This window comes from Varroa destructor, unplaced genomic scaffold (assembly GCF_002443255.2).
Source record: "Varroa destructor unplaced genomic scaffold, Vdes_3.0 BEIS01000001.1, whole genome shotgun sequence".
Classification (NCBI taxonomy): Eukaryota; Metazoa; Arthropoda; class Arachnida; order Mesostigmata; family Varroidae; genus Varroa; species Varroa destructor.
In genome coordinates, this window is record NW_019211454.1 from 39,307,271 (window position 1) to 39,322,148 (window position 14,878).

Below are 14,878 nucleotides of genomic sequence, written 5' to 3' on the forward strand. Positions count from 1 at the left end.
ATATTAAACTAGATATAAAATTAAATTATTATTAAAATATACAGAAAGGCTGCAATTATGACTTTAATTCAAGGATGTTTCAAGAATTCGAGAATATGTTTTCTTTGATAGTCACTCACAGGTGATCTAGCAGAACGTGACAAATATTGCCATTTGCTTTTAATTCTACTGTCGTAAGCAGTGCTACACTGTCGCTGCGTTGAAAATTGCTAACCCCGACTGACGAAATTCGTTTAATTGAACTGGTTGGTGGTTAATTTTCAGAAAAAAAATAATGGTTGGCCACACCTGAGGATTTTTGTTAATGTGCTTATGGTTTCAATTAGGGCTTGCATGAAGGACAATTGAATTTAGCCAATTTGTTTGTTAATTCAATAAGAACAGGTTTTTTTCACTATTCACAATGATTTGTGCTAGTCTTAAATCTATAGCAACAGTCGTAGGAAAAGAGTAGTCATATGAAACAATTGTACATATCGTCATTAAGCGGTACAAAAAAATGTCAGTATACTTATTGAACTAAAATTTTTAAAAACCAGCATTTCTAAATCGTAATACTAACGTGAACATATCTAATGCCAGCCACAGTATGCTTTTAGGGAAGATACTAGGACTCTACTTAGAAAAAAAGTCTTTTTTTTTTTTAAATTTAATCATTCTTTAATTTTATGAGCTTACAGAGTGCTCACAGATTTAAATTTTAAAAAGGACTTACATAATGAGGTATTATGTACTACTACATATATTATAACGTTAGAATTAGTGTGCACTAGCAACCATCATGTAGTTGATGATCACCCGTAGCCATCTCATTGAAACGACGAATACAGTAAATAAAGAAGAACAATAAAGAATAAAGAAAAAAAATGTTTTCTCAGCAATCCCGTGACAACTTCGAACTCGCCCAGATGACGACGTCGACAGGTCGCGTTCTGCATCCAATCGAACAGATGACCGAACTGGGCGAGTCCGATGATGACGAACCGCTCCTATCGGGTTCGGGTCCAGTTGGACGCGAAAGTGGCCAGGAAAAGCTAGACGAGTGGGGAGATATTATCAAACATTGGAAAGGCAATGCTAAACCGAAGGAAGTCGATGCGCTTATACAAAATTTTGGGGTGCCTCAGGTTTGTATTATACTTATCAATCGTACCTCCGTACAGTGTTCTTAATTGTACTAGACCGTAGTCATATTCTAAAAAAAACTGCCGTTAGTAGAAACGGAAATGTTTAAAATCGGTACCAAAGGGCTCGATTAACTAACCAATCATCTATTAAGTAAATTCGTTGTACTTAACTTTTTGATTCAGTCACTCCGGTGCCAGGTTTGGCAGCTACTAGGTACATCCAAATCCGATATGGAGGATCACGAGTACTATCAGATGTTGGTAAAAAAAGAAAATTCTGCAGCGGTGGACCAAGCGATTGAACGTGACATCCACCGAACTTTCCCCGGTCACGATTTCTTCAAGGAGACTCAAGGGCAAGAATCTTTGTATAGACTTTGTAAAGTGAGTGAAAACATTTCTTCATTTTATATGTTTTATATATTGATTTTTCGATATCTTTTCGTAAGGGTTAATATGACGTTCTGCCAGCTGCTGCGCACATACGCGAATTGAACTAATTTCCATCAATAACTGTTTTTTCCGTTCCTACTTGGCAGGCTTATTCGTTGCACGACATAGCGGTATCGTACTGCCAGGGCCTATCGTACCTAGCCGCAGCTCTCCTGCTACATATCCCTGAAGAGCAGACGTTCTTCCTTCTCAATGTGATCATGTCCAACGAGCGTTACAATATGCGCCAACTGTACCTTGACAATTTTGAAACGCTTCACGTAAAACTGTACCAATTGGCAAAGCTATACAGCGAAAGAATACCCGAAATAGGCAGTCACTTTCGGGATCTCGGCGTCGAGCCACACATGTTCGCATCCCAATGGCTGCTAACGCTTTACACTGCCAAGTTCCCGTTATACCTGGTAATTAACAATTGTTAATAAATTTTCAGCTTCACATATCCTTCCGTATGTTCCGTAAGCCAACATAGTATACAGTATTTCGTCATATTAAAGGGTAATATATGACATATTTTGATGCAATTTGACCTAAGGTTTATTTTCGAGATTTCATTTTATACAACATTAAGTCGATTTCTACGCAAACGTATCTCGCTTTTCCTTCTACGACAACTAGTAATTCAAAGGTATTCTACAATGGAAAAAAATCTTTAATTTTTTCTAAAAAATATTAGACCAAATAACGCCGTGTGTGTAGACTACTCAATGTCTCTTCAAAGCCCAAATAATGACCACCGCTCATAAACAAGCAGCGGTGTGCTATTTATATTGTATTATCGTTATAAGAGGGAAGACCTTAATGGCATTTTATGGCACGTACACACACCCACACACAAATCTCCATACAATTCAAATACCCCTGTAGGCCTAGCTATGTTATGTCGAAAGCTACGACAACAGCACGCATCAACTAGTTCTATGTGACGGATTTCTGCACTAGGTCGTTTGCCAGTGGAGTTTTAGACGGTGAGCTAGCGCTGCACATAGCCTATTGATTACGTTACTCCATTAAGACGAATTCCGATGTATTACAATATTTGCGAAAAGTACCGCCATCAAAGGCACGTATTTGCGTAAGCATGGAAAAAATCCAAAAAGAACGCATAAATCGTAAAAACATCTGTGCGCAACCTTTTTATGCTCAAGCGAATCTTGTGGGCTACATGGTAATCAGAACATATCGGTGTTAGTAATAAGTTGCGAACGTTTTTTAAAATTCTTATGCAGTCCGTTCTCACTTGGTTACCATTGAAGTATTTACAGTGACTGCTCAAAATGGTGCAGTATATATATATATATATATATATATATATATATATATATATATATAGAGAGAGAGAGAGAGAGAGAGAGAGAGAGAGAGCTAGAAAGGGGAGAGAGAAAGGAGATTCGAAGCGAAAAATATGAAGTAACCATATGAGTTAAAATAAGAAGTGAATAGATAAGCTCAGCTTGGGTGGGATTTGCTGCAGTCTTGGCCGGTTTTTACTTTTTTGTCGAGCAACGATCGACTGCCAATGGAGGACGTCGTTATTGTTGCTTCTGCTGTTGCTTTTGTCTTTGAGCTGGACTGGGATATACTGCGTGTACCTGAAGATTTTACCTAGCTGATTGTTCGCAGGACACCACACTTATGCGAGCTAGCCTGTTTTGGGTACGTCATTGTGATTTTACAGCCTCATGAAGCGCAGTGCTTTTTGTTCCACCCTTGCAGGTGTTCCTCGTCCTGGACAACTTCCTTCTGACAGGTCCGGACTTCCTGTTTAAGATCGCCGTCGCTCTTCTTATGGAAAGCAAGCGCGATCTTCTTACCCTTGATTTTGAGGGTGTTCTCAAACACTTTAGGTGAGTACAAGACAAACGTACATGCAAACAATGAAACAGTGCTGTTTGGCCGATTGAGTTGGGATCAGGAAGCACTCGGCATTCATATGTTTATGAGGTACGAATAAACCTCTGTGGTAGTATTGGTAGTTTTATTGGTCAGAAAATTAATTAAAAAGCACAATTGTTGGTTTTTAAAAATCTATAAATCTAAAAGATATACCATTGTATGTAAAAATATTCTTCATTAATACTTGCGTTAACATTGTGGTCTGTCTATTTGAAGTGAAAATTTGTTTACAAAAAACAATAATTCCATGTAGATAATAGAAATTACAAAAATATTACTTTGTATCTTAGTTGGTTTTTTCATATGTTTTAAGAGTCAGGGCGTTAAGTGTATTTTCTTATCTTTATTGACTAATTTCATCGTTTAGGGTATCAATTCCGCGTAAATATCGCAATGAGGAGGCGGCGTTGCGTCTCGTCCGAACGGCGAACCACGTCAAAGTGAGCTCCGCCAAACTTAAAAAGTGGGAAAAGGATTTCCTACAGGAGAAAGAGGCAAATTCAGACCCTAAGGAAATTCGCCGGATGCTTAACGCGCAGCAACGGCTTGACCAAGAGAACGATGATCTCGTACAGGAGCTCATCTCTGTTCGTCTGGAGTTTACACGACACGTGGACGCCGCTCGGGACAGGTATATTTTATAGTCATTATGATGAGGACGATAGTAATGATAAAAAGATTGATTATTTCCCACTTGAACATCCAACAGTGGATGGAACAACATTTATTGCTGTCAATCACTCAGTTGAAAACAATACATGGTATTGATTCTTTAGGATCGACGCACTGTCTAAGGAACTAGCATCCGCGCAACAGTTCGCGACAGATGTTTCCACCGAAAATCAGGAATTGCGGGAACAACTCCAGCAGCTGAAGGAGATGTGTCGTCGAGAAGCGGAGACAGCAGAGGCTACCATTCGGCAGCAAGAGGACACGATTTTTGAATATAAAAAGATCTGTGGACGCTTACAAGAGGTCAACCAAGCGATACAGGCAGATCGAAATCGAAACAAACGAAAGCAGAATGGCGAGGATACACAGGTGAGATAGAAATATTTTATGCGTATATCAATACCAATTTAGATGTTAACCTCAAGGCTGGACGTAGTTAAACAATAGATTTTTCATTTAGTGCGTGCTAATATTATACGTTACTAGGTAACAACTAAATCAGCAAATCGAAGATAATGTGTCAATGCTCGCAGGCTCTAGAAGGAGTGTGAATTTCTATTCTGCGTTTTGTGTCTTAACGGTTTTTCACCATTATATGCCTTTTTTTTTCGCGATTTTGTTGCAATGCGTTCGTATGTACTATGACAGGAGGAAGAATCTGAGTTGGAGCAGCAGTTGCGAGAGCTGGAGCTAGAATTAGCACAAACGAAATTGGCCCTGGTGGAGAGCGAGTGCCATTGCCAGGAACTCAACCATCAGCTAGCGCGAAACGCCCAAGACAAGGAAAAGGCACAGGGTACGCCTTGGCTTAGCAAAACCATTCAGGGCATCATTAAAAAGCAAAATTCTCAGGTCGACTCTTCATGAGCGGGAAAAAACTGAAAAAAGATAAAAGAATACATTTTTAATGGCAGGGTGAGTCTATGCCAACGATGCATTGTCCAACTGATCGACAGACAAAACAATTACATTTCATCTAAAACCGTTGTTATTTACAATGACCCGTTGTTAGCTAGCGTACCCTTTCTTAATCCGTTCCGATAAAAGTGAGTGTATAATTAGTCAACAAAGTGCCCACGGTACAATGCGCTGCAGTATTGTATGGCTCACCGATGCAATACGATGTCCAAGTGGCTGAGAGCTCTGTTGATTACATGTGTATCTCGAAGAATGTATTCCATTTTCGTTGGCTCAACTGTTTGGCGTCACATTTTTCAGTTTTCATAAACCTATTCTGCGGTTGTGTCGTTTTGCAACGGAAAAATTCCACACATGGCTTTTCTACCCTTGACTGCTTAATCCAACAAACAAGTTTTTTTGGACACACACTCAGAAAACAATATACATCTAAAAAGTCTTTCGGTACAATGCAATAAAGCACGATAAATATGCGGGTAAAACTAACTAGAAGACTAACTAGGTAACGTGTGCAATCATATCGAAGCTCTCAAAGGTATCGATTTTTTTTTACAGTTTACTCTCGCTTACTTGCGCAGAGTAACTACATATACGCAAACATGCATTCACAAACAAAGCACATGTATTCAAGTCAAAACCTGTTTGTTGTATAATAGTCCTGATCAGATCCAACGGACAAATGATCGTGAGACACTAGCGTGCTTTGCTTATTTAGCAAGCCTAAGTGGAATAATGTTATTTTTTGTATTCAAAACTGAAAGAACATATAAATTAACCTACTATGAAGCTCTAGACAGAGATTTATATATATGTGTGTGAGTATGTTGCGGTCGCAAACGAATGTAAGACAAAGCTAGCTTTGATGATAAGGTGGTTAACACTGTTAAAATCCGACGAACTGTATGTGTAACATATGATCTATTCATAATTCTAGACAGAGAATGGGGTGGCAAAGAGGTGGCAGTTAGAGAGAGATAGAGACGTACTTATTTTTATGCAAAAGAGATAATTAACAATATGATGCTGTGCTTATATCAAGTGCAGGGCAACTGTGCGACGAGGGAATCACCAATTAAGATCATGAATTTATATATATTTTTCGATAACATACGTGCGGCAAAACTAGAAGACAAATGGCGGCAATTAAAAATGAGTGCTAGCCGATAGTTTTACCTCTTCTGTGGCAAGAACTTCACTCAGAAAGGGACATTGAGTTGCCTCGCTGGCAAAGAAAATTCGGATTTATTCACAATTTTGGTGTATTACTGAAATGAATCCTTAATGTACTGTCAATACCTTGATAGATTAAATGGAATAATAAGCGGAAGGGCGGAACGAGCACACGAAATGGTTAAAGCGCTTCTATACAATATCGGAGAAACAATACTTGTTTAGAAGTAAGGAAACAGAGCGCTTAGCGACTCTGAACAAAACAGTTTGTGCTCTACTGAGCTGTACTGTTCACCTACCGTCATAAAATGTAGCCTTAACAGAAAATCTGCCATGGCTGCCCCTGTTTGATGCTAACTTTTTGTTAAATACTGTAAGAAACCTTTATGGTAATCTTATGCTTTGGCGCTAAACTGCGACGAATGTTTAAAATGGCCACCGTGTGTAATGTGAAACAAAACAACTACGTTATAACTGCTGTGGTCGTCCGTTTTATCTACTTAAAAAACAGGGGATTTGGGCTACGACTAAAAATTGCAAATGATAATTTTACTTCATCGTTTTTTGGACAATATGTTATAAACGTTAATAAACAACACTAAACGATGCAGGAAATACATGATGGATTACTAAAACTAAGAGAAATCTTTTGGATGGTGCATTCTTTTTTCTAACATCTGACATATTTTGATAGAGCATTAAATACATCTAATTCCGTTTGGAGATCTTTCGCTTATAAAAGCTCAGCAACTTAATGCCCGGGTGACGGTTTGTACCATGGCTACCGACTGAACCCGAGTTTCAACCTCGTCTGACTCCCTTAAGTGGCATTGGAAGCTCGTCCAGGATAACATGATGCAATTGGATTATGAAGAACAAAATGAGTTATCATTTTTAATTCCTTTTTCTGTTTCGCGTTCTTTATCGAGCATCGGTGTATTCAACATTAACGATACACTCCGTTGGCGTCTTTTGCAATAGGTCAGAACAGTACCTTATATGGCTGTATAAATGTCTAGTTAAATATTTTTCTTACGCACTGGGCATAAAGCTGCAATTCTTACATACGGTTATATTCTTCAAAATTTTTTAAAGTTGTTTATGAATGCGTATGGATGCCATCCACTCGTAATCACTCATAAAATTAAAGGCAGCTTCACCAAACGTACAATAGAAATATATGTACCGTATATATAATCCTGGTGCATCTTTATGATTACATTTATATTCTTAATTGATGAATTCTATATAGATCCTGCCTAATTTTGAATATAAATTTATGCTAAATAGAATGATACCTCGCACTCTTATTTCAAGATATTTCGTTTGTACAAAAACAAAGACTATCAATATCCGTGACGTCTCATCGGTTAACGGTTTTTCTCAATGAACTACGTAAGATGAACATCTTCAGTCATAAGCGTGCAGTTTGATTCCATCATCCTTGTAAAAACACTTCATATAGGATATTTCCAATGCAGCTTGAAGAATCTTAACGGTTTTCAGCTATCATTTAGTAGATAGTATTCCCTTCTTGTGCATTGAACATGTTGTGTCAAAGCTATCATTTAGTAGATAGTATTCCCTTCTTGTGCATTGAACATGTTGTGTCTAGTCGGTCCTTATCCGACGAGAAAAGGTATCCCGAACTGAACAAGATGGTTAGCTTAAACGAGCAGCTTTATCAACAAGCAATTCAATCAAACATGGCGACGGCCTCCTCTTGGTATTCACGATACAGAGCCATGTATTTGGCAATGAAGGCCTCGATGTGAAAGATGGGCTTTGATCCGAGCTGCATCCGATGTTCATAAGTTGCGGCCTCTGATATCACACGTTTTTTTAAGGAATCATCGGTCTTCTCCAGCAATCGCTGAACCAGCTCCTGCAATATACAAGAAACCAAATATTTTTACAAAATTTAAGTCCGAACAATATTTTCGAAAAAGAAAATTTTAGATGTAGAAAAACCAGCATTGTTTTTCATTATTAGTTAAAATAGATTAATCGCATGATGTTTTATTTTCATAAGATATATAGTTTTACTGAACTACCGAAGAACTTCGGTGATTTTGAAATCAACATAATACAGCTGTACATTACAAAAACTTAAACACTAAATTTCTAATATTTTCCAGGACCAAAAAGTACTTTGATCTTGGTCAATTTCGATTCATCCCAAGCTTCTCAAGGCCTAGTTCAAAAGACTTCTGCTGATATAAATGAATTGCAAACTTCGTATATAGGTTTGCTTATTATTATTTTCTAGATAATAATAAACAAATCTATAAAAATAAACATAAAAATGTTAATTCTTGTGCATTGTTTTTATTGTGCGTTTCTACAGTTGAAATAGTACCGCTGGCACTTTACATCAAGTTTTTTGTCTTGTTCGAGTGCTACATTAAACATTACTCTTATTGAATCTAACCCGTATTTATGAGTAACACTTCTTATAAACTAAATTACCGAGTTCGCCATAAAAGTAAGCTACGGCGGTGAAGCAATCCTTACTCTATGAAATTACTCGCCATCATTGAGAAATTATTTTACACACGCAGAGTGATTAGCAGAGGGGTCATAATACCTCAAAGAGTAGCTGTGGAGGTACAAGATGTGATAATAATTCATAGATCCGTTCCCTGACAGCGAACAACTTTTGAGGACTTTGTTCTTTGATGATTTCGTTGGCCGTATCTCGGATGTACACTTCCCAATCCGGTAGGATGACGTCTTGGTTAGGTGCGAACGGAAACCTTACATCGTAAATTCAGCCAAAAAGGAAAATGAAGTTTAGTGCGTAACTCACACGAAAGCGATGACAAACTGCAGTCCATCTTTTCTGTTTGCATTCCGACGAATGTATGAGAAAAGGCTTGACGTAAAGGCAAACCCTTGAACATATTTTGGAAGGGCATGTGCATATACTAACCGGTGCAGTTGTGAAATAAACCACATTTTCGCTCATCGAAAGATATAGCAGAATTTATTTCTTAAGACACACTAACAAAAATTTGTCGGGATACAATGCCGTGCTCAGTCTATATACATACATACTGTTTAACACGGATAGCCTCAAGCATAAGAATGGCCTTACGCAGATTCCCATATGACTCTGCGGCGATACGTTTTGCTAACTCCTCAGGTAAAGACAGATTTTCCCGCTTCGAGATTCCTTGAAGAATTCCCACCTACGAGTTCAAAATGAACAACATCGGAAAGAACAGACACAAAAGCGGAATAAACCAAAAACACGTCTGCCTACTAGAAAAAGTAGGTTAAACGTTTTATGCTGTTCTGCATGAATAACATCGTTCGCTAGGGCTCTTTGAAGAAGCAGCATTAAAAATGCTAAATCAATGTAATCCTCGATTATTACTTGAATTGTTCAATACGCGTAAAACTGGTAGCTTCTCTTTTATATAAATGCAATAAAGGCAGTCCAACATTTTTGGTATAAAACCTAGTCACGCCGAAAAATAGAGAGAATTGAATCTGAACTATGTTTTCTTTAAACAAAAGTAGAGTAGTAGTAGAAGTAGTAGAAAAGTAGAGGGAAGATTGTAAATGGTGACTCAGCTTACAATTTCATGTGCCGTGGGAGCAGGAACCCGTAGTCCAAGACATCTGCTCCGAATAGCTGGAATAACCTTCGTCGTTGAATTGCACATAAGAATAAGCCTACAACTTGCCATATATTTTTCCATGGTACGACGTAATGCGTGCTGGGCCTCTTTTGACAATCGTTCAACTTCAGTAAGGATGACGACTAATGAAAAAGCAAAGGAAAACAATAAGTGTCAAGAATTCTAGAAACAAATGCGTAATTTTAAGAATGTATCTACTTATAAGCAAATTTTTGTAAGAGTGCGATTTTGCTATTTAGCATAACACGATAATACATTCGGAAGTACTACAAAGGGTACCTTTGAACGTTTTCTTGCGTTCTTCCTTATCTTGTTGAGCTTGGACAGCGACATTGTGAGTTTGAGCGATGCCCTTTAAGAGCTCCTGGATGACAACTCGATCCTGATTTCCGACATCTGATGGGTTCACTTCGATATGATAGTTCGAAGATAACTGAATTATACAGATCATCAAAAATTCGTGTAAAATACATAAAAACAATAAAATATATAAAAACAAATAGCGATCTAAAAGGCCAATTTGTTGACTGATTCGGCAAAAAAGCTTGGGCTTGGTAACCTGACCTCTTGATTAATCCTTGAAGCACAACGTACACGTGAAATAGACGTTTCATATAATGATGCATCGAAATAAGAGGATAAATAGAAAAAAACCCGAATCGACTGACTGGCAGCCATTATACCGTTCGAAGTTCGATCTTTTTTTTGCTTTGTGTCGTAAACACTTGCTGCTCGATCCTCAATCTGTCAACGCCTCCGCCATAAAGTTCCTTAAGAGTCGCCATGACGCGGGTCTTCTTACCCGAACCAGGTGGACCATAGATCAGAAGGTGAGGCAGGTCGCCACCTTGGGCCTACGGAGGATATGTATTATTACAACGTTAATAATTTGTTCAGCAATGGCGAAATGAAAAATTTCTCGGTTATAGTTTAAACTGATCGTATATGTCATTTAGAGAAAAATAATGCGAGTCTAATGTTATTATCTATAAGAATAACAACAAAAATAGAGGGGCCCAGAGCGCTTTATCTAATTACTAAAAAGTACAGTGTTATTCTACGTATATCAGCTATTAAAGTAAAAGTAAGAGTAGAGCTGAGTAGTCGTTGATGGAAGTATTTACCTGGCGACTTTTTTTTTTGCTATGGCTAAGACTTGTAAGCTGAAATGTTCTACGATATATTTAGTGAACTGTGCTACAATCTCTACGAACGAATTGAAAAAAACAGTCTAAATACAGGTAGCTAAAAAATCAATTGTACCGTATTATATGAACGCGTATACTTACTAATCGTTTTAACCATGCCGCCTGCTTTTTGTGATAATCGATGCTGTCTAGATCTCTAGGCCGGTACTTGTCCACATACAGGGTCATAGCTACACGTTACTAAAATAATAACTTTATTTAAAAAAAGAAAATTGAAAAATAGCTATAATGATTCACAAAAGCAACAATTTGCCGTTGTGGTAGCTTTTGCTACGACAGCTCACATTCAATGTTCCAAAGCGGTTTGGCGCTAAAGTAGATACCGCACACAGCTGGCTTTCAATCTAGTACTCGTGATTTCTAAACACCGCTTATTTTGAATAGTTCTATTGAAACTAAGAGTCAAGTATGTATCTATAAACAATCGATTATTTATATATTAACATGTTTACTTTCTGCGCAAGCGTAGAGATGAAAATTCAAGATAAAAGATATAAATAACTTCACATTGATAAATAACACTGGACTAGTTCGGTCAGCTGATCAGGTGATGATTCGAATGGTTCGCGGCGGTGGTCAGATCTATGATACTGCTGATTTAGCAAGTATAATACTCTAGAGTAAAGTAAAAAATACTTCGCCGCGGCAAAATTTAGCACTATAAATTGAATTTTCTAGTGTAACAGCACCGGCAAAGATGGTAACCATATAACCAAAATAGCATAGTTATCATTTTAGCAGCGTGTTTATATCATTATTAACACCATGTCGTTTTTCAAACTATATTGTGTAGTCAGTTTTAGTAAAAAAACGTGCTGACTTCAGTATATATGTTATTATAGCCTATACTAGGCTAGTCGACTGTCTTTTTTTCTTATCAAAGTTATTTCGATATTGTTTCCTTTCGTCACTACGTTTAGGACCTGAGTAAATATGTATTTATGTGAACGGTTTCCGTTTAAAAAGGCTTCGCTTTGGCTAAAATTATCAAGTTTTTTTTTATAAAAAATAATTGTTGAAGTGCCTGTTTTTTTAGAAATGCTGGTCAACTTGAAATACAATTTTAGCTGAACTTGGAAAATTTTCTTTCTATAGCTTTCGATGCGTTAAAACAGAATATATTTCAGTACATTCTATCAAACATAAATAAAAGCTAATTTTTGGACGATCTCTGTGCCGAAATTTCTGAGACATGCTGCAGATAGTCAAGAACACCATAAGATTTAAGATCAACAGCCTATTGCGTAAACTAGTTAAACTCACCGTTTGTTCACATGATAGTGATTGAGTGTGATTCAAACGGCGTTTATTAGTTAGAATCTATAATATATGACACATGATGGTACATGATATATAGAGTGAACGAACCTGGCACATATGTGCATATTTATGTGGGTCTGGCAAATCTTATCAAGGCAAGATATATGTTTCATATTTTTTAGTAGGTAGAGATGGTCCGACTGGAAAACTGTATTTTGAAAATCTTATGCTGTGACAAATTTTACTTTGAAAGACTGATTTTCGTGTTTACACAGGAGACTGTTCGCTCCATATTAAATGTTAAAATGATCGTCCTCGTAATGGTCTAGTGGTGATATCACTGCCTACAAAACAGGGATACCTGGGCTTGTTGCGAATTTAAGAACGCAATAGAATTTATTTCGTGTTCAAAGTTAACCCTCTAAAGCAATGCTTAAGGGCAGTAGCAAACGTAAAATTCGAAATATTTATTTGGAACCAAACATGTTACCCTTTTTACATTTAAAAAGTCAAGTTTTTTTTGTCTCTCCGGTCTGAAAAAATCCAGCCTGTGAAATCCACCTTGTTATAGCCCCGCATGCTGAAAAGGCCTGCTAATATTCCCTTATAGCATTCTATAGGCACATCACTATACATCCGAGAACAAACGGGTTCTTCTTAACTAGCCTATAAACAGTCCTGTATTAACCGGCGACCCGGGCACTTGATTAGACTCGATCTGTGCGTTTTTGTAAAGTTAGTTTCTCAGGAACTGCTTGTTGCTTACGAGATAAACTTTGCAGTGGCATGTATATAGTAGGAAAGATTTTCTTTAGGCCTAGCCCGATTTACCACTTGGCAATGTAAAGCCAGTCCGTTATAATATTGAACTGAAATTCTAGTTGGCTCGAAGCGAAGTATACATAAAAAAGTACTGTTACTTAAATTCAAGCGGGCAAAGGATACAGTTAACAATAAGAACAACGACAACGCCACTATGCAGTAGCACGCATCACTCCTTCGTTGAGAAAAACAGTAAGCACAAAGAATAAAGAACGGTTAAAGATCCGCGCAGCGAAGTTCAACAACGAAATATAGTCTACTCGTATAGTCAATGTTCTTTTTCAGTTAGAATTCGCGCGATTCTACACACTCGGAAATCACATAATTTCTTAGACCAGAAAGTGGCTTCCATTAAGAACTTTCATACCACAATGGTACTTGAAACGCTTGGCCTTTAGACCTGAGCTTTAGGACCTGCTGGATTCTATGTTCCTGAAAATGCCAATACAAGTAGGTACTTTTCATTTGTAAAAATAATCTTTTCTTTCATAACTTTTTAGTGCTGTTGAGTCACATTCAGGTGAAAGTTATGGTATTACAATTCTCTATACAAATGGTATTATGAACCAGATTTATTCATAGCTATGGAATACATTTAACGTTAACAAATATTCCTATATTATTGATAAATATATTGCTACGTTCTCTCTGGGGATCTATTCTCTCGCACCCTTTGTGCCACATGTTATTTAGGAATTTTCTTTTATCTTAAACGTAAATTATTTGATACGCTATTTTACGCGTGATTATTACGTGAATGTTACGAAACCTATATAAAGCTCATTTATGCTTTTTGCATAATTCAGTGTGATTTAAAGATATTTCATAGCATGTAATTAAGCCAGAGCATTTTCGATTTCATACTGAAGGTTTTAGCTACGAATCTCATTGATAAAAACTATACATTAGATGCAATATACATATAGAATGTCAAGGAAAATCCAAGGCCAAATATCTATAGACGTGTTTTGCCTGAGAGAACGAAAGCAGTATAGAAATAGATCACAGCTCCGAAAATAGATCACAGAGCTGCTTTCTCTTAATCAGCTACCACAATGCTACACATTGTACTTGCGCGCGTCAACAAATTTTGATACAATAAAAATACAGCCAATATCTCAGCTTGGTCCTTCGATGTGACTCAAATAATACTTTTATGAGCAGGATGATCTTTGTAGTATTATTGACGCTAACGCTCTTTGTATGTATGATCTACCTCATTATTTCCTTTTGATATTGCAATCATCGCTTCACAACTGGAGTCTTCGTGAGGATGGCCTTGACTTCGAGACGAGCTCCATCTTAACGTTGATATTCCACGTGTAACTGTTACTCGAAAAACATTAATTATCGAGCTTTTTGCCGCCCCATTTGTCTATCTTACCCGAAAGTTCACCACCGTTAATTGTTGGTTATAGAACCTGTTTTTTACTTTGGTTAATTTTCTGTTATTCTTGGGAGACAGCACCTCGTTTTGGTCTGGACTTTTTAGATCTGTAGACATTCTTCTATATGTACATACTTCAGCAGTGTATGTTGTAAAATAAACAAATTCTGGTATTATTTCCCGTTGCATTGCGCTGGTCGATTGCAATGCATATTGGTATAAAGTTTTTACAAAATAGGGCCATTTATCGGATTAGAAGCAAATGCTCGTGTGCTCCTTGTTACTACGTTCACTCAGTAAAGCTTCTATAGAGGTATT

The 14,878-nt window shown here is 37.3% G+C and overlaps 2 protein-coding genes across 5 annotated transcripts in view; one reads left to right on the forward strand and one right to left on the reverse strand.

The window, feature by feature from the left end:
• The window catches only part of GAPcenA (GTPase activating protein and centrosome-associated), a 14,700-nt gene extending 7,819 nt beyond the window's left edge, over positions 1-6,881 (forward strand). For all 3 annotated transcript variants that reach the window (XM_022803961.2, XM_022803970.2, XM_086976620.1), the window contains exons 7-13: positions 879-1,127; positions 1,311-1,511; positions 1,667-1,984; positions 3,297-3,427; positions 3,844-4,107; positions 4,253-4,517; positions 4,797-6,881. In XM_022803961.2, coding sequence (XP_022659696.1) covers positions 879-1,127; positions 1,311-1,511; positions 1,667-1,984; positions 3,297-3,427; positions 3,844-4,107; positions 4,253-4,517; positions 4,797-5,015 — 1,647 coding nt within the window. In that variant the 3' untranslated portion in view covers positions 5,016-6,881. The remainder of the gene's footprint in view (positions 1-878; positions 1,128-1,310; positions 1,512-1,666; positions 1,985-3,296; positions 3,428-3,843; positions 4,108-4,252; positions 4,518-4,796) is intronic.
• A 216-nt stretch (positions 6,882-7,097) lies between these two features.
• On the reverse strand, positions 7,098-11,406 carry RfC38 (replication factor C subunit RfC38). 2 transcript variants are annotated; one of them, XM_022803983.2, is made up of 7 exons: positions 11,173-11,406; positions 10,567-10,737; positions 10,163-10,316; positions 9,821-10,005; positions 9,294-9,427; positions 8,824-8,992; positions 7,098-8,121 (listed from the first exon to the last, which is right to left on the reverse strand). In XM_022803983.2, exons 1-7 carry the CDS (start codon positions 11,257-11,259, stop codon positions 7,933-7,935), a joined length of 1,089 nt encoding a protein of 362 aa, XP_022659718.1. In that variant the 5' UTR covers positions 11,260-11,406; the 3' UTR covers positions 7,098-7,932. The 2 variants fall into 2 exon arrangements, with proteins under 2 accessions (XP_022659718.1, XP_022659725.1); XM_022803990.2 differs by having other exon boundaries at positions 7,899-8,121; positions 9,334-9,427.
• Between the last annotated feature and the right edge of the window lie 3,472 nt (positions 11,407-14,878).

Bases quoted from the DNA above. Each gene is read 5' to 3' on its own strand.
- RfC38 (XM_022803983.2), bottom strand. From the start codon at position 11,259: ATGACCCTGTATGTGGACAAGTACCGGCCTAGAGATCTAGACAGCATC. The intron at 10,006-10,162 runs GTACCCTTTGTA...CTTTTTCATTAG, and splicing joins ACGCAAGAAAACGTTCAAAG to TCGTCATCCTTACTGAAGTT. The intron at 8,122-8,823 runs GTATTATGACCC...TGTATATTGCAG, and splicing joins CTCCACAGCTACTCTTTGAG to GAGCTGGTTCAGCGATTGCT.